This window comes from Oncorhynchus clarkii, chromosome 29 (assembly GCF_045791955.1).
Source record: "Oncorhynchus clarkii lewisi isolate Uvic-CL-2024 chromosome 29, UVic_Ocla_1.0, whole genome shotgun sequence".
NCBI lineage: Eukaryota > Metazoa > Chordata > Actinopteri > Salmoniformes > Salmonidae > Oncorhynchus > Oncorhynchus clarkii.
In genome coordinates, this window is record NC_092175.1 from 29,843,382 (window position 1) to 29,863,214 (window position 19,833).

The 19,833-nt window shown below is 44.9% G+C and overlaps 1 protein-coding gene across 6 annotated transcripts in view; it reads right to left on the reverse strand.

Annotated features, from left to right (window-relative positions):
* The window catches only part of LOC139387895 (spectrin beta chain, non-erythrocytic 1-like), a 96,463-nt gene that overhangs the window by 46,194 nt on the left and 30,436 nt on the right, over positions 1-19,833 (reverse strand). For 2 of the 6 annotated variants that reach the window (XM_071134244.1, XM_071134241.1), the window contains exon 1: positions 18,282-18,522. The exons of 3 other annotated variants lie outside the window; for them this stretch is intronic. In XM_071134244.1, coding sequence (XP_070990345.1) covers positions 18,282-18,390 — 109 coding nt within the window. In that variant the 5' untranslated portion in view covers positions 18,391-18,522. Of the gene's footprint in view, positions 1-18,281; positions 18,954-19,833 lie in introns of those variants that run through there. One more of the 6 variants, XM_071134243.1, reaches the window with a different exon arrangement.

The window sequence follows — 19,833 nt, forward strand, 5'->3', positions numbered from 1 at the left end:
CACAGCAAACATACCTAGAGACACACATGTATACAAACATTTGTGGACATACAGCTACATCTATGTCATGACTCTAGGGATTACTAGATGCACTATTTGTCACGCCCTGACCTGAGTATTCTTTGTTTTCTTTATTGTTTTGGTTAGGTCAGGGTGTGACATGGGTGATGTACTGTATGTTTTTTGTACTGTCTAGGGGTTTTGTAGATTTTTGGGGTTGTTTACTATCTAGGTGTTTTATATGTCTATGGTTGCCTAGATTGGTTCTCAATTAGAGGCAGGTGTGTATCATTGTCTCTGATTGGGAACCATATTTAGGCAGCCATCTTCTTTGGGTATTTCGTGGGTTATTGTCTATGTCTAGTTGCCTGTGTCTGCACTAGTTTTATATAGCTTCACGGTCGGTTTGTTGTTTTTGTATAGTTTGTTAAGTGTTCTTCATTTTCATTAAAAAGTATATATTCTGGTCTCCTCAGTGCGACGAACGTGACACTATTTTCATTCCTAACCTAAAAGTGACCTCTTGCTGTCACCAATTAGGTTCTTCACAAGGCTCTGTGCTGAATGAACCATGGGCAGCAGCAGGAACCGTTGCTGTTGCAGAGGAAATTGCACCTCTTCTTGCGTTATAGACTTTGCATTAAAAAAGGGACAACGACAGAAATCATGTGTCATCATCATCTCCCAACAAACAGTAGTTTCCTCCAGTTTACACAATACAGACACTTAAAATAAATAGCCAGACAGTACAGTGCATAAACACACATGCAAATAAGGGACTCTGTCACTTCAGTGATAGCCACACCCTTTAGCCTAGATTGCAGTGAAAAATTATAGGTGTTTCCCGGTGTTGAGCACATCCCCCCCTAAATAAATATTTGGTGGTGAATGCATCTCTAGACTTGAAATGACTATTCTACAGTATCCAGACAGAACAACTATGATGAGTAACAGAAGTCTAGATGAAACGCTTTTTTAAATACTGGTCATCACTTCCCAAGCCCCCCTATCTCCCCGGGCACACGAAGCAGAGGAAACGATATGCAGGCACGCAGACAGCAGGCAGACAGACAGCAGGCAGACAGACAGACTGGCAGCAGGCAGGCACAGGCACGAAGACAGCCGGCAAGCAGGCTGAGACAAGTCCACGGCTACACGGTAGTCTATAACCCGGTCGTCACTAGTTACCACCGCCACAAAGTCATAATGGCGAAGGTGCATAAAGATGGCAGCCTCCATGTACTTACCACAAACGCCTCATCTGCTAAATTGGCCAAATTGTGCAGTGCTCTGTTACACTTTTGGGGGATTGGCATTAGCACAGTATACAGGATCCAAATTCTAGCTCCAAGACAGAGTCAATTTGAAAAGAAAGTAAATTGTGCCGATTTATACTGCAGGCATCTTGGAACATGTTGTGCACCGTAGTTTAAAAAGTCTGGATAGTGCTCAAAAGGAAGATGTTATATCTGAATTCCTCCATCTTTATGCACCATTATGTCTAAGCCACGGCTATTTCTACTATTTCTCATTTTAAATTCCGATTTTAAACCTAACCCTAAAACACACTGCTAACCTTACATTTTGTCTTCATGAATTTTTACTATATAGCCAATGTTGACTCTGCGGCTGTGGTAACTAGTGACAAGCCTATTATAGGTGTTTCACGGTGTTGAGCACATCCCCCCCTAAAACAATATTTGGTGGTGAATGCATCTCTACACTTTAAATGACTATTCTACAGTATCCAGACAGAACAACTATGATGAGTAACAGGAGTCTAGATGAAAAGCTTTTTTTAATACTGGTCATCACATCCCAAGCCCCCCTATCTCCCCGGGCACACGAAGCAGAGGAAAAGACAGAGGAACGACATGTTTTTAAGCAGCAAAACTATTCATCTTTCCTTTTTTTTTAACCCTTAAGTCCCTCCCTCCCCCTCTTATTTGTGCGTTTGCCTCAAGGCTTGGCCAGAGAGGAGTAGGACAGGTAGGCACACAGCAGCAGTACATCAAAACACAGATGATTATCTGCAGCTTAAGGACTGTTATCAGGGGCGTCATGCACCCCCAAAATCTGAGGGGGGCACAAAGTACGTGAGGATGGCTGGGCGGGTGGTCCAGATGGGGGCTATGTCCCCTTGTCCATAAGTTGGAGAATTTTCATTTTTAAAACACCTGAAACAGCTTTTTCTGCAATCTAGAGCCATAATCATTATGCTTAATTATATGTAAAAAAAAAAACATTTATTTTTATGGATATCAAAGCTTACCTCTTGAGCTGTCTGTATCCACCTGACTGGAGGTTATTATTTTTTAAATAAACTAAATATGCTTCTCTGCATTTCTGGGTAAAAGATTGAAAGGAATGTGAGTCTTATTCAGTACATTTAGTAATTGCTTTTTCTTTTTTTTGTCTACCAACCTTGCCAGCAGGCATGTCAGCTAAGTTAGTTAGACAAGCTAGCTACTCTAACTTGATTGATAGCCTGAAATTACTTATTGGTAGCTAGTTATGAGGTTGAGAAATGTTAAACCTATTATTATTATTATTATTAGTATCTTTTTTTTACAGGACAAATCTGTTGGGGCATGAAGCCAATGACTTCTACGACCTGACTTGACACAAAAGTACACAAACACGGAACTTGAATTGAATAGAGAAACACTCAAAGACCCACCCATGTACTTTATCTCACTGTTCTCTGACCACAGACAGCTAGGGTCAAACTCAAGGAAACAGATAAGGTCGATTAGATACTAGCCGTACTTGGAGACTTGGGACAGAAAGCTGTGGGGCCTGGTATCAGAGCACAGGAGTCAGGAATAGTGAAGTCTTTCTCAAGGCCCTGCCACAAGGTTCGTAGCCGCCACCGTAGTCATAGACACACAGACTTACTCTAGCCTGTCCTGCTCTCAAGGTAAACACCGTGATAGGATGGAATAATATGCTACTGAGATACAATAATGGATGCAGAGGCCAAGGAGGTTGTGTGTACCGCACAAGGCGGAGGGCACTGTTGTTGTTTGTCCAGGGTCTTTGTGAGAACATCTGCCATGTCACACATAGGGTTGCAAAGGGTCGGAAACTTTCCATTAAATTTCCAGAATTTTTCCGGGAATTTCCGTGGGTAAGCCCTGAAATTTGGGGAATTTTGCTCAAAGTCATCAAAAACGTTAGCTTATAACAGTGAACCTTTTTTGTGGGATACACATAAGGCAATTCTAGGTCTTGTGGCATATTTTGGTTAAACTATCCTCAATTCAATGGACTCACAACCCTCTGCATGCACAGTGCATTCTTCCATCACATGTGCAGTGCACTCTTCCATCACATGTACAGCTGATTCTCAAGATCTTGCACACTAATGAGATGCTACTGAGCCCACACTACTACACTGTCTGAGCCAAGGACTACATGTTTTCTGGTAAGCTTTGATTACAATACTGGGTGGGGTGAATATATTTTATATGACATACATGATTGTTTGTTAACTAGTAAATAGTAGCCTACAGCAAAATGTGTTCAAATAATAACTTGTTAATTTCTGCTAGTTTAGTTTTTGCTACCATGTGGGTTTTAGCTTTCTAACAGAGGAGTGTTAATTCACCTGTTTCCATACATGTTTCATTTTAAAACATTTGTCTTATAAAGGAGTTGTTTAATCTAACTGCTTAACTATTTATCTGTACATGGAATTGTATATATATTTTTTTCTCACTTTTTTTTCTTCTAATCTTTACAGGAAAATGCCACGGACACTATCTGATGTGTGGAGACATTTCACTGCAGCTAATGTAGAATGAAAAGCTGTGTACATTTGCAAATACTGTCCCAAATCATATGTGAAGAATGCAACAAAGATGCAGAATCATCTGGCCAAGTGCATAAAGTTCCCTCAGCACTCACAAAAAGCAACCTCTGATAAAAGTCCCTCTACTTTTACTTGAGGTGAAAATAATGAATCAGACACCTTATCGATAGCAACAACTCATGTTTTTTTTGGACTCAATGGAGGAACGTGTCAGAGAAATTCTGATGAATGTCTTGCTCGAGCTGTGTGTGCAACTGGTCCACCTCTGATGCTCACAGGCAATGTGTATTGGAAGAGATTTCTGAATGTTCTTCGCCCAGCATACACCCCTCCAACCAGACATGTTTTATCTACTAATTTGCTGGATGCAGAGTTCAACAGAGTTCAAGTGAAGGTCAAGCACCATCTCTGATGGGGGTTGAATGTTCGTGGGCAGGGAATAATTAACTACATCATCTTCACACCTCAACCAGTATTCTACAAGAGCAGACACAAGGGACAACAGACACACCGGTCTCTACATTGCAGATGAGCTGAAGGCAGTCATCAATGACCTTGGACCACAGAAGGAATTTGCACTGGTGACAGACAATGCTGTGAACATGACGGCTGCTTGGTCTAAAGTGGAGGAGTCCTACCCTCACATCACACCCATTGGCTGTGCTGCTCATGCATTGCATCTGCTCCTCAAGGACATCATGGCACTGAAAACAATGGATACACTCTACAAGAGAGCCAAGGAAATGCTTTAGGTATGTGGAGGGCCATCAAGTTATAGCAGCAATCTACCTCACCAAGCAAAGTGAGAAGAATAAGAGCACCACATTGAAGCTGCCCAGCAACACCTGTTGGGGTGGTGTCATCATGTTTGACGGTCTCCCGGAGGGGAAGGAGTCTCTCCAAGAAATGGCCATATCTGCCGATATGGACAGCCCCATCAAGATGATCCTCCTGGATGATGTATTTTGGGGGAGAGTGGTAAGCAGCCTGAAACCTATAGCAGTAGCCATTGCACAGATTGAGGGAGACAATGCCATCCTGTCTGATGTTTAGACTCTGCTTGCAGATGTAAGAGAAGAAATCCGTACTGCCCTGCCCACTTCACTGATGCTCCAAGCAGAGGAAATTGCCGTTCTGAAATACATCAAAAAGCGTGAAGACTTCTGCCTGAAGCCCATACACACCGCAGCGTACATGTTGGACCCCAAGTATTCTGGCAAGAGCATCCTGTCTGGTGCAGAGATCAACAAGGCCTATGGTGTCAACACTACCGTGTCTCACCACCTTGGCCTGGATGAGGGCAAGTTTCTTGGCAGTCTGGAGTAGTACACTTTCAAGCAAGGGCTTTGGGATGGAGATGTAATATGGCAGTTGTGCCACCATATCTCATCAGCCACCTGGTGGAAGGGACTTTGTGGATCTGAGGCCCTTTCCCCTGTTGCCTCAATCATCCTCCAAATCACACCAACATCAGCCGCCTCAGAGCGCAACTGGTCCGTGTTTGGGAATACACACACACCAAAGCACGCAACAGGCTGACCAATAAAAGGGTTGAAAAATTGGTGGCCATCCGGGCAAATTAGGCTTTTTGAGCCTGACATCGAGCCATCCTCAACAAGGTTGGAAAGTGACATTTAAGATGAGGCCTCAGAGTCTGATGTTCAAGAAGTGGACATTGAGGAGGTCCAGGGAGAAGACATGAAAGCCTGAGAGGAAGACAACCAAACCTTCAGTTTCTAGATTAATCATTTTACAGATGCATGTTGAAAACGTTTTTGGGAGATGTGATTTATCATTGGGGATCATTCAATATTCCCTTTATTTTTGTTGTTCAGTGAAATCATCCCATGAGAAGAGTCAACTCACTTAAAGTTACATTCGTAACTAAATCGTTTTTAAAAATTATATTGGAAGGATTTAATAATTTGCAATTATGTTACTTATAAGGTAAAAGGTATATTTTTCTGTCTCCATAAAAAAAAACATTATCAATGTCAGTATCAATATTAGTTTACATATATTCCCATTAATTCCAACAAAGTTTCCACCTCTGAATATTCCCCAAAATGTGCAACCCTAGTCACACACCTAGGAGTTCTGGGAAACCAGGGAATTTATTGAAAGTTCCCAGAATTTTGCAACTCAACTCTCCCCCTCCCCTCGGCATCATACCTGCCCTGGCACTCCCAAAAACAAAATTGGTAATAATAGCTTATTTTCTCTCACACAATAAGCGCCACACAATAGCATGTGGGTTTCCCTCTGAGCTGAGCCAAGTGTGCGGTTACCTTTTCAGAGGTAGGGTGGGGAGCTGTAGGTGCAACCATGTCAATGAGCCACTGGAGGTGGATTACACTGCTGCTGGGAGGCTGTGGGGTGGAGGTGGATTACACTGCTGCTGGGAGGCCATGGGGTGGAGGTGGATTACACTGCTGCTGGGAGGCTGTAGGGTGGAGGTGGATTACACTGCTGCTGGGAGGCTGTAGGGTGGAGGTGGATTACACTGCTGCTGGGAGGCTGTGGGGTGGAGGTGGATTACACTGCTGCTGGGAGGCTGTGGGGTGGAGGTGGATTACACTGCTGCTGGGAGGCTGTAGGGTGGAGGTGGATTACACTGCTGCTGGGAGGCCATGGGGTGGAGGTGGATTACACTGCTGCTGGGAGGCTGTGGGGTGGAGGTGGATTACACTGCTGCTGGGAGGCTGTGGGGTGGAGGTGGATTACACTGCTGCTGGGAGGCTGTGGGGTGGAGGTGGATTACACTGCTGCTGGGAGGCTGTGGGGTGGAGGTGGATTACACTGCTGCTGGGAGGCTGGGAGGCTGTAGGGTGGAGGTGGATTACACTGCTGCTGGGAGGCTGTAGGGTGGAGGTGGATTACACTGCTGCTGGGAGGCTGTGGGGTGGAGGTGGATTACACTGCTGCTGGGAGGCTGTGGGGTGGAGGTGGATTACACTGCTGCTGGGAGGCTGTGGGGTGGAGGTGGATTACACTGCTGCTGGGAGGCTGTGGGGTGGAGGTGGATTACACTGCTGCTGGGAGGCTGTGGGGTGGAGGTGGATTACACTGCTGCTGTGAGGCCATGGGGTGGAGGTGGGCACATTCCTCCAGACACAGGTCATGTTGTAACAGCACCCAGAGGAGGTGGTGGCGGTAGTATCAGGGGGCTAACAGAAACCAGGCCAATTGTCTAGCTGCTCCACTTCTCCTAATAACAGGACCGGTCATAGAGGATACACACATACCACACATCTGTTGCGTTTTCTATTTTTTTTTTTTTTACCTTTATTTAACTAGGCAAGTCAATTAAGAAAAAAATATTATTTTCAATTACGGCCTAGGAACAGTGGGTTAACTGCCTTCTTCAGGGGCGGAACAACAGATTTTTACCTTGTCAGCTCGGGGATTCGATCTTGCAACCTTTCATTTACTAGTCCAAAGCTCTAACCACTAGTCTACCTGCTGCCTCATGTCACTAAGAACACACAAACCCTTCATCAGCTGTGTTTTAGAGCAAACTGTACCACTGTCATGTCATAGTAACTCAAAATCACCTGTTTTCAGCACGAAAGTGCTGTTTGAATGAATGCTTACGAGCCTGCTGCTGCCTACCACCGCTCAGTCAGACTGCTCTATCAAATCATAGACTTAATTATAACATAACAACACACAGAAATATGAGCCTTAGGTCATTAATATGTTCAAATCCAGAAACTATCATTTCGAAAAAGAAAAAAAAACATTTATTCTTTCAGTGAAATACAGAACCGTTCCGTATTTTATCTAACGGGTGGCATCCGTAAGTCTAAATATTCCTGTTACATTGCACAACCTTCAATGTTATGTCATAATTATGTACAATTCTGGCAAATGAATTACGGTCTTTGTTAGGAATAAATGGTCTTCACACAGTTCGCAACGAGCCAGGCGGCCCAAACTGCTGCATATACCCTGACTTTTTCGGTGCCCAAAAAATACAGATTACCGATTGTTATGAAAACTTGAAATCGGCCCTAATTCGGCCAAAATCGGTCGACCTCTAGTATAGGCACATTGATGGTGTTTGTGTCAGGCAGGCAGCTATAAGTATTTGCCCTTGCTCCAGGCTATAAATGTTACACAATGGTACCTTGTGTGGTGTCCACTGCATAGCAATACTGCCTGAGTCTGACTTGCTACCCTCCTAATTTAACCCCCCCAAAAACCTGATGGTATCTGTATTGCAATACTGATAATAATAATGGTGATCAGGAGATAATCCAGGCAGAAATGCCGCCAATATTAATCCTGTGTCTGTGAGGCCCATACAGGCTGAGCCTGGAGCCTAGGCTGGAGACTTCAGTTCAGATGGGCAGATAATGAACCTCCCTGGTAGGTAGGTAGCTACAGTAGTACATTGTAACATGTAGTTCACATAACACAGTTTGACCCCTTTGACTATACCCTGAAATCTCACTACTGTATGCCATCTACTGTCAGAGCATTGGTGGAAGAATAATGACAAGCCGTAAAATAATAATGTGTTGGGTGCTTATATTTGTCCTGTTTCAAATGGAAATTAGTTTCTGTGTATCCCAACTCCCCGAGACACCCTTGGAGAGTGGAGTCATGGCCATTGTCAGCCTCTATCAACCGTGTGGACGATTATAGATGAGGGCAAAGGGGACCTTCATCATCTGAAGTTTAGGAAGTGATACCACTTGAAAACATCATGATGCTTGACTGCCCTGATATTGTTTATAATTTCAGAGATCACTTCCCTGCCCTTAATAAGTCCTCTGCTACCTGGTTCCTTGGCATGGTCTCAACAGGGTATTACTTGTTCAGAACATAAAGTTGTCTGTCTTTAGGAACGCCTCCACTTGGCTTCATGGAGCCTGACATGTTAGATCTCGCTGCTTTACAGCAGCTTTAGTAACTAACTCATCTCTAGAATCTTCATAACCTTAAATCCTGCTACACCGTCGTATACGGTCAGTTCCAAAAATTCAGCGCCACAAAAGTACATAGAACCACACCGAACAAAAATATAAATGCAACATGCAACAATTTCAAAGCTTTTTGTTACTGTTCATATAAGGAAATCAGTCGATTGAAATAAATTCATTAGGTCCTAGTCTATGGATTTCACATGACTGGGATTACAGATATGCATTTGTTGGTCACAGAGGATATGGATCAGAAAACCAGTCAGTATCTGGTGTGACCACCCTTTTCCTCATGCAGCACGACAACTCCTTCGCATAGAGTTGATCAGGCTGTTGTTTTAGGCCTGTAGAATTTTTTAAATTTCACCTTTATTTAACCAGATAGGCCAGATGAGAACAGGTTCTCATTTACAACTACAACCTGGCCAAGATGATGCAAAGCAGTGTGACACAAACAACAACACAGAGTTACACATGGGATAAACAAATGTACAGTCAATAACACAATAGAAAAATCTATATACAGTGTGTGCAAATGTAGTAAGATCAGGGAGTTAAGGCAATAAATAGGCCATAGTGGCGAAATAATTACAATTTAGCAATTAAACACTGGAGTGATAGATGTGTAGAAGATGAATGTGCAAGTAGAAACACTGGGGTGCAAAGGAGAAGAAAAAAAATAAAAAGAACAATGAGGTAGTTGGGTGGGCTATTTACAGATGGGCTGTGTACAGGTGCAATGATCAGTAAGCTGCTCTGACAGCTGATGCTTAAAGCTAGAGAGGGAGATAGAAGACTGCAGCTTCAATGATTTTTGCAATTCGTTCCAGTCATTGGCAGCAGAGAACTGGAAGGAAAGGCGGCCAAGGGAGGCTTTGGGGATGACCAGTGAAATATACCTGGAGCGCGTGCTACGGGTGGGTGCTGCTATGGTGACCAGTGAGCTGAGATAAGGCTGGGCTTCACCTAGCAAAGACTTATAGATGACCTGGAGCTAGTGGGTTTGGCGACGAATATGAAGCGAGGGCCAGCCATTTATTTTGTAAATGACATCGCCGAAGTCAAGGATCGGTAGGATAGTCCGTTTTACGAGGGTATGTTTGGCAGCATGAGTGAAGGAGGCTGTGTTGCGAGATAGGAAGTTGATTCTAGATGTAATTTTGGATTGGAGATGCTTATTGTGAGTCTGGAAGGAGAGTTTACAGTCTAACCAGACACCTAGGTATTTGTAGTTGTCCACGTATTCTAAGTCAGAACCATCCAGAGTAGTGATGCTAGAAGGGCGGGTGGGTGCGGGCAGCGATCGGTTGAAGAGCATGCATTTAGTTTTACTTGCATTGAAGAGCAGTTGGAGGTCACGGAAGGAGTGTTGTATAGCATTGAAGCTCGTCTGGATGTGTGTTAACACAGTGTCCAAAGAAGGGCCAGAAGTATACAGAATGGTGTCGTTTACTTAGAGGTGCATCAGAGAATCACGAGCAGCATGAGCGACATCATTGATGTATACAGAGAAAAGTCAGCCTGAGAATTGAACCCTGTGGCACCCCCATAGAGACTGCCAGAGGTGCAGACAACAGGCCCGCCGATTTGACACACTGAACTCTGTCTGAGAAGTAGTTGGTAAACCAGGCGAGGCAGTCATTTGAGAAACCAAGGCTGTTGAGTCTGCCGACAAGAATGCGGTGATTGACAGAGTCGAAAGCCTTGGCCAGGTCAATGAAGACAGCTGCACGGTATTATCTTTTATCGATGGCGATTATGATATCGTTTATGACCTTGAGCTTGGCTGAGGTGCACCCATGACCAGCTCGGAAACCAGATTGCATAGCGGAGAAGGTACGGTGGGATTTGAAATGGTCGGTGATCTGTTTATTTACTTGGCTTTCGAAGACTAGAAAGGCAGGGCAGGATGGATATAGGTCTATAACAGTTTGGGTCTAGAGTGTCTCCCCCTTTGAAGAGGGGGATGACCGCATCAGCTTTCCAATCTTTAGGGATCTCAGACAATACGAAAGAGAGGTTGAACAGGCTAGTAATAGGGGTTGCAACAATTGCGGCGGATAATTTTAGAAAGAGAGGGTCCAGATTGTCTAGCCCAACTGATTTGTAGGGGTCAAGATTTTGCAGCTCTTTCAGAACATCAGCTATCTGGATTTGGGTGAAGGAGAAATGGGGGAGGCTTGGGCATGTTGCTGTGGGGGCAGGGGTAGCCATTGACCGGGGTAGGGGTAGCCAGGTGAAAAGCATGGCCATAGGTAGAAAAATGCTAATTGAAATGATCAAATATTGTGGATTTATCGGTGGTGACAGTGTTTCCTAGCCTCAGTGCAGTGGCCAGCTTGGAGGAGGACTTTACAGTTCTCCATGGACTCTACAGGATGCTACAGGATGAAAAAGCTAGCCTTTGCTTTCCTAACTGCCTGTGTATATTGGTTCCTAACTTCCCCGAAAAGCTGGGCTATTCGATGCTAATGCAGTATGCCACAGGGTGTTTTTGTGCTGGTCAAAGGCAGTCAAGTCTGGAGTGAACCAAAGGCTATATCTGTTCTTAGTTCAACATATTTTGAATGGGGAATGCTTACTTAAGATGGTGAGAAAAGCACTTTTAAAGAATAATCAGGTATCCTCTACTGACGGAATGAGGTCAATAACCTTCCAGGATACCCGGGCCAGGTCGATTAGAAAGGCCTGCTCGCTCCTGAGGGAAGTTCAAGTTATAAGGAATAAAAATAGCCGTGCGCAGTGCACGCTAACCAGGTCGCCAGGTGCACAGTGTTTCCTCCGACACATTGCACTGTGTTAAGAAGCTTGGTTGGGTTGTGTTTCGTTGGACTCATGGCTTTCAACCTTCGTCTCTCCCGAGCCCATACGGGAGTTGTAGCGATGAGACAAGATAGTAACTACTAACAATTGGATACCACGTAATTGGGGAGAAAATGAGAAAAATAATAATTACAAAATAATAATAATAAAAATAACTCAACACGTCCTGTGTGTGTTTCCTTAGTACTGTTTTCCTACTACCACTGACCAGTGAATTGGTTCACAACATTACCCAGAACACATAAACAAAACAAGCATCTAGCCAGCCTGCCTGGTATTGTCTCTCTGCTAATCATTAATCTCCTGAGTCCTCTCCTTCTCCTTTCATCTCTCTCCCCCTCTATCACCCTTCAGTGTTCCTTCAGACCGAGTAATTCATCCCTACTGCCAAAACTGTCACGCAAGTGATTATTATTATTATTATTATATGTTTTTAAAGATCAGTGATTTTGGTTAGAAAAATGTATTCTGGAAATCTGTTCCCAAGTATTCCTACAAATAAAGAGAGATACATATGTGATCGTGTCTCAATGTAATCAAGGTATGAAATTATTGTTATTTTCAAATACAATCTCGTTGGGTTCATTTGTGGTCAATTTGATAGGTACAAATGTGTATAAGTATGTTCCCGGCCTCCCTCTACTCAGACAGAAATTGGACTGTGGTTGAATCTAGTTGCCTAACCCTGCCCTACCTCCCTCGTATTACTACTACTGGGCTGCTTGTTTCCCAGTACCAGCACCTCTGGTCAAAAGGAAACTACCAGCATCAATCAGTCAATCAGCTTTTACGGCCATCTGTCACACACTCCAAACTGGGGATCCTATGGGGATCCTGCCTAAGGCCCGAGGGCACTATGGAGGCCCTCGCCACCAGGGTGTAAAAGTGATGGATGCTGGGCTAGAAGTATGTATGTGTCAGAGGAATATGCAGCGTGCTGATAGACCTACTGTATGATCATTTGTTTATTAGTGTCAAATCAAATCAAATTGTATTGGTCACATATTTAGCGAAATGCCCATGTGTGTGTTTGTGTGTGTGTGTATGTGTGTGTGTGTGTGTGTGTGTAGGTACCCCCCCATCAGAAGAGCAGAATTAGTGCAGTCAGATGCTGATCCTCCAGCTCCGTAATTGAACCTTGAACTGGGCTGAAGGATCCATTTTTCAGCCTGCTCCCTCCAGCTGCTGCCATGCAGCCTGTGATTAGAGGCTAGAGCCAGGGTACTCATTAAACACACACACACACAGACATAGACACAGACACAGACAACGTACAGGATAAGATATGATCAAACATAAAACAGATACACATACAGAAATCCGTCATGTCTGATGGCACCAACACACAGGTGTCTAGGTTCTGGGAGGAATTTTATTGTCTCTCACTACCTTATATAACAGAGGACGTAACAAATGCTTTTTTTGCCATTATAATGATACACCTATAAAAACATAAAGTAAACATGGGAAGGGAAAAGAAAAGGGGAAAAAAGACTGAAGTGGAAAACACGTTTGAAAATGCAGTTAGGTCGAGCAACGGTTTGGTTCACATGACCAGTTTAGGCAATAAAGGCATCACAGGAAATGTTGCATCCAACCAGGTCCCTCTATGTATGATACCTGGGTTGTATAAAAATCAATGGAGACAAACCCACCTAGAGGAAGTGAGGGAATTGCAGGCATCCACCACACCCTCATGTCAGCACTAACCGCTTCAACTGTCACTACCCAAGCAGATATCTGAGATCAAAGGCAGCCTAAACCACACACACCACTTCCTACATACACACACAGAGAAACACACACAGAGTTTCCTCACACAGGCTCCACCAAAACACTGAGTCTCTGAGCAAGACTAATGTGGCAACGGCTGTGGTTGTAACATACCCAAAAGCCTTAGAATTGGTACAGGGATCAATTTAACTGATGGCATTTTTCTTCAGCCACCATTTATAGTCCCCTGATAGTACAGTGCTACATCTTTGTTGGACACGGCTCACCTGTCCTCTGTGGGTTAGCCAAGGACAGTACAGCAAGATGGCTGGCTGAACAGGCACAGTGTGCTACTGTCATATTCACTGTACTAGCGCCAGGGCAAGGACTTCTCCTGAAATTCACATTATAGCATGACAGCAGGCTAAAGATGTCTGAAAAAGGATAGCATGCTGAAGGACAAATGCAGAAGGACACAAAAACACACCTCCTCCCCTCTACAATAACATAACCGCCCATACTGCTGAAAACTTCAGAGAGCAGGGCTGCTCCACCAGACTAGCCACGTGTGATGCCGGTTATTTTGATTTCTTTACAGTTTGTGGGCACAGGCATAAAAACAAATGGAGCGTGTCGCCTGATCTAGTGCCAGCTCTGTCCACGTAAACCCCAATAAAAACACTGAATGCGAGAAACAGAGAGGGCAATTTAGAGTAAGAGAGGTTAAACTTTTCTTGACTTAGTAGGCCAGTCTTATGGTGACTGGGGAAGGTGGAGCTATGGACCCTGCCCAGGTCAAGGCTTCTCTCTCTGCCATGTGCAGCTGCTCCTGATAGTGGGGAGAGAAGGGTCTGCTAGTGGGGAGAGAAGGGGCTGCTAGTGGGGAGAGAAGGGGTGCTAGTGGGGAGAGAAGGGGCTGCTAGTGGGGAGAGGAGGGGCTGCTAGTGGGGAGAGGAGGGGCTGCTAGTGGGGAGAGGAGGGGCTGCTAGAGGGGAGAGGAGGGGCTGCTAGTGGGGAGAGGAGGGGCTGCTAGTGGGGTGAGGAGGGGCTGCTAGTGGGGAGAGGAGGGGCTGCTAGTGGGGAGAGGAGGGGCTGCTAGTGGGGAGAGGAGGGGCTGCTAGTGGGGAGAGGAGGGGCTGCTAGTGGGGAGAGGAGGGGCTGCTAATGGGGAGAGAAGGGGCTGCTAGTGGGGAGAGAAGGGGCTGCTAGGGGGGAGAGAAGGGGCAGAGGGCGGCCAAGGCCAGTCCTATAGGATGAAGGCAGAGCAGAGGCATCCCTCAGTCATAATAACATCTGGACACAAAATGGGCATCAACCAGCAGGCAGGGAGCAGCTAAATGCCCTCAAGCCCCCCAAAACATCATTCTTCTTCTACTTTCTCAAGTAGGAAACAGTAAATAAAAATAGAACTGTGTCAACAAAAGCATTCTTGTCGATAAGGTATCGTGTGTATGTAGGATATATCCTAACCTTGGAAATGTGATTCTGAGCTGGAGGCCTCTAGCTGGAGCTGCCTTCACTAGGAGGTTAGAGTTAATATAGAGTCTATGGATAGCCTGCTACTACATCTGTAATGTGACCCTAGAATGGGACATGGATCTCATTAAGTGCCTATTCACTTCTTAAATAAAGTAAAGGAACAAAATGCTGAGAAAATGGAGCCTAAGCGTGCCAATGGCCTGAGGAAGGAAGACCGGTCCAAGTCTCATAATCCCTTAACATTTACGTAGACTCCACAGGGCTTAAATGCTCCAAATGGACACAATCGCGATTAGGTGACAAGAACTTAATCTGTATCTACATAAGTAGCCTACACTACTACAGTGCATCAGGTTGCCTGAGACCAAAGTTAGCCACAATGATGGCCTCTCTCTGCTCGACCAACTCCAATTACGCTAACACAGCCAATCTGGTCTGAAGAGGATTCAAAAAGCCCCTGTGCTGTGACCCTTGGTTTGACAGTTCTTTTCACTTAGTCAAATATCTCTATGGACCATGCTATCAGTTTAACCATTACATTCTACCCTACAGGAACTAGCATTCCACTGTTATCACATAGATCACACTCCAACCTCACCCTTATGTAAGATGTGACAGTGCAAGATCATTATTTTCAAATCAATTCCACAAGGTGCGTAATGACTGTTGGAATGACCCTTATCCCCAGTCGAAGAAACTGACATTCTCTGACCTCTTATCTGGTCAACAGCAGGATTGAATCAATGGTTTTATGGTCCTAAGTGTGTTTCAATCAGGTAGACCAGCTCCACCCTATAGTTGTACGTGTTGAAGGTGCGAATGGCAGATGAACGCAAGATCCACATTTGGTGCCATGTGTGCGAGCCTTTAGTGACACTGGACTAAAACATTGTTCACTGGACTAAAACAATCCTGAAAACGTTGGTACCAATTTGGCCATAATACACACGCTCCCGAACACAACAGCTGTGTCATGCTCTCTAAAAATGAGTGTATCTTTTCCTGTCCTTTCCTTCTGTTAGAATAGAGGCACACTACTAACGGCTACTGAGCTGTCCCCTCCTGAAGCCCACGTCAGTGTTTACTCAGACAGCGGTGGAGGCAGAGGTGACTGGCACCAGGGATAGTGACCCTTTAAATCATGACACACTACCTAACCAAATTCACCATGCCTATCACCTTGGCACTTAATATCTTTCACACTTTATTAAACCAACATTGGGTCGGTTAAAGTGATGATTGTATCACTTACTGTAGCAGGTGTGTTGTTTGTGTTGAGGCACCCACCAGACTGGTTACGGATGGTTTTGTTTACCATGTTAAACAACCAGGGCTCCTAGCTCATCTTATTGTGATGAACACACAGCTGATATGATCTGTACTGTGGTGCTCGGGGAAGCATTCTCCCAAGAAACAACAAACACTCATCAACAGTACTTTCAACCGTTACACATTCACCCAGTGTTGGTGGTTAAGTGTTTACCATGTTGAGTATGTTTTGCCAATGGGAAAATTATATTTCACATTCTTGACGATCAGGAAAGTCATCGGGGGTAGAGGGCTGCATTCCTGCGGGATGGCCGAAGGACCAGCGGGTCACAACAGAGATTATTGCAGTGCGGTCGGCATTTTTCATGCTGCGGGAAAGAGCGGGTGGTCAGACAGACAACTTTGGGATGAAAATATCTGTTGGTCCCGCAGATGATTTGGAAACGGTCATCGTAGCCATTTTATCTCCACCTAAGCCCTCATGTAGCCCCTGTCTGTAACTACAGCTACGCTTGGGTACATCAGCCCCTATCAGGAGATGGAATGGGTGTGTGTCTCTCTCACACACACACACACACACACACACACACACACACACACACACACACACAGGTTGACTTTCTTTTGAATACATGGGAAGTGACAGATAGGATCTCAAGTGAGGGATTTATCACAGAGAAAAATCATGCTGACTAGTAAAGGGGAGGGGGATCTCACACAGACAGACACACAGGACTGAACTGTGGTGAGAAGAGGGGGATCTCACACAGACAGACACACAGGACTGAACTGTGGTGAGAAGAGGGGGATCTCACACAGACAGACAGACACACAGGACTGAACTGTGGTGAGAGGAGGGGGAGTCAAGGAGGTTATACAACTTGGGAATTTAAAGGAGTAAATCAATCCCAAACTCTATTTTAGGGCTCAGAAACACCAATAGAGTTTACTGGCCGAGAGTACTTAGCACCTTGAACGTAATTTGCGAACAGATTTTCCATGTAGAATCGTGTGAAAAATGTCAGACGTCTAAATCCAATCAAATTTTATTTGTCACATGCTTGGTAAACAACAGTTATAGACTAACAGTGAAATGCTGACTTACGGGTGCTTTTCCAACAACGTAGAGTTAAAGATAAAAATACAAAATAGTGACGAGGAATAAATAATGAATAACAATAACGACTAAAGCGGGTGGTCCCTAAAACACAGTTCGCTGAGCGATCGGCAAAAGAACGCGAGATCCACATTCTGTGCCATGTGTTTGAGCCTTTAGTGACACTGGACTGATTGCCCAATCCAGGAGGTGAAATATCATTAGAGCACACAAAGAATGTCAAACATAGGGTGTGTGTTGACTTGCCCCACAAGTCAACTCTTTGAACACGCTCCATTCCAGACGACAACGAGGAAGCAGAGAAAACCGGCACAATGTTGTGATCTTTAGTGATTGCTTCATTGATTGACTGCATAACACTCTAAACCTGCCAATCTAAACCTGGCTACTGGCCCATGACTAGGGAGGAGTGCAGCTCATAGGAACCAGGCACACCTGGTCACACACAACCCAGATAGACAAAATAAACACAACAACACACACCTACACTACACTGTTCCTTACTGCTAGTCTGCTATAGCACCTCAACCCTATTATGGCCATCTTGAAAAGGGGGATTACCATATTTGCATAAGGGGATAAGCCCTAAATGAATCACCAAGTGCATGGGTAAATCTCCCTTTGCCACAAAATATGGCAAAACCTTAGCCTCCAAGGCTAGATGTTAGTCAGCTATTGACTTGTATTCATCTGACTGTGTGCCTGCGTTACTATAGTCACGGTGATGGCGTAGGCCACAGACGGAGGCCAGGGCTGTAATTGGATATGGAAGGCCAGGTGGCCTGGTGATCAGGTGGAGCTGATCTGTCGGCCAGCCAGTCAGTGTCTCTAACTGACCTGAAGACGCTGGACCTGGGACAGGAACTACCCTCTGAAATACAGCCCACAAAAACAGGGACACTCTCCAGGAGCGGGCCAGTGGTTACCACGGACACCAGGAATAAAGGAGACACATTGGGGACACATCTCTCTGAACTGGTGAATATTGGATGGACTTTCTGCACTCTAGCTCAACATAATATATAATACATCAGGAGCCAAAAAGCTCTTAACATCTTTCTTTCATTTCTTATTCAAGCAGGTTTAGGAGATTCCAGAATAGGTGTTAATCCAGCCTAGTATAGCAGTTGGCTCTTACCTTGCAGCTGTTTAAACCTCCCCTCCAGGATGTTGGAGTACTGCACCTGGTTAACAAACGCTGCCGGGGAGAGACAGGGCTCCTTTGCTCTCTGGTGGTCCAGCTCCATGTTGGAGCTCTCCCTCTCAGCCTAAATCACCTCCTCAGGTATGGCGCTCTGCAGTGTGTCTGGGCAAGTGGGCTCTCCAGCATAGCACAAGGCCAGCAGGGCTGTCCCCAGGACAGGAGGTAGCTATCTACCCGTAGATTCTACTCAATAATCTATAGGTTTCAGTTGAAAAAAATTCTGTAAAATCCCAAACAAGCTTTTTATGGACAGTTTTCCCTCCTCAAATCCAAGTCCTTCTTCTCTACCAGAGTGTAAAGGCAGTTTAAAAAATGATTTCTCCTTTCTTTTCTTCCCCCTCTCACTTCTTTACTGAAAAAGCAGTAGTATGTGCAAGGGTGGAGAAGTTGTATTTACTAAGAACAAAATGTTCTCTTCTTTTCCCCTCCTGTTCTGAAGTCTTTGGTACACTCCTCTCAGCAAAGTAGAAACCTTTAGGGCAGCACAGGTTCTCTTCACATTCACACTAACACACACTGGCTCTGCGGTTCCTCCTAACTTTGAGCGCATTCAGCCTCACACACACCTTGTTTTCAGCACAGCAGGAGAACCGGCTGCTGTCGGACGGCTGTGTAAACAGAGCCTGCTGCTCTCTGAAAGCTGGGGCATTAGCATAAGGTGTGTTTTAGGGAGGAGCCTGAGGGAAGAGCAGGCAGAGGGCTGGATCAGTGGAGGAGGGGCGACAGGAGGAGTGGAGAGGTGGATTAAACCATTCTGCAACGTACAATAGGGTGAGGCAGAAGGTATATCATTCCAATCCTTTTAAATGCCAAGTAGGTAGTGTAGGAGGTGTGGTCAGCCAGTGAGGTGTATCACAGTAGCCATACTTGTGTTGTTCTCTCATTCTCTCCATCTCTGTTTTACATCTGATCTCTCTAGTCCTCTTTCTGCTCCACTGCATGGGACTAAAATAAGGTGTTAAGACAGGAAGGAAGTAGTTGAGAAACTGTCAGCAGCAGCAACAATCTCTTTCCTGCCCGAGCAGGAAAGAGATTGTTGCTGCTTTTTGTTTGTATACGTGTGTGCGCGTATGTGGTTTCTCTGAGCAATCACAGTCTACTGAGACCCACCTAATCAAAACCTCTCAGCAATGATTTCCAACATGTCTTTTAACACAAACAATGATTTAATGCTACTAAAATAAAAATATCAATACATTCCTCAGAAATAATAGTCTAGATAACAGGTGTGTGCATTGCTCTCGTTTTGCTGCAGCAGCAGAATGTCCTCTAGTGATCTGGATATGGCACACCAGACCCGTGTTGTTCAGTAGAAACAAACAGGACAAAATTAAATGAGCTTTCTTACAGAAAAGGTTTGGGTAAACTTGTTTCGCAGAGGTCAGAGCCAGTGTCTGTGCTAATCATACAGGAGCCCCTAGGGTATAGGCCTACAGCCTGCCCTATCCAGGGGGCACTGGTCTTCAGTCCGTTGTTTAATAGGCTG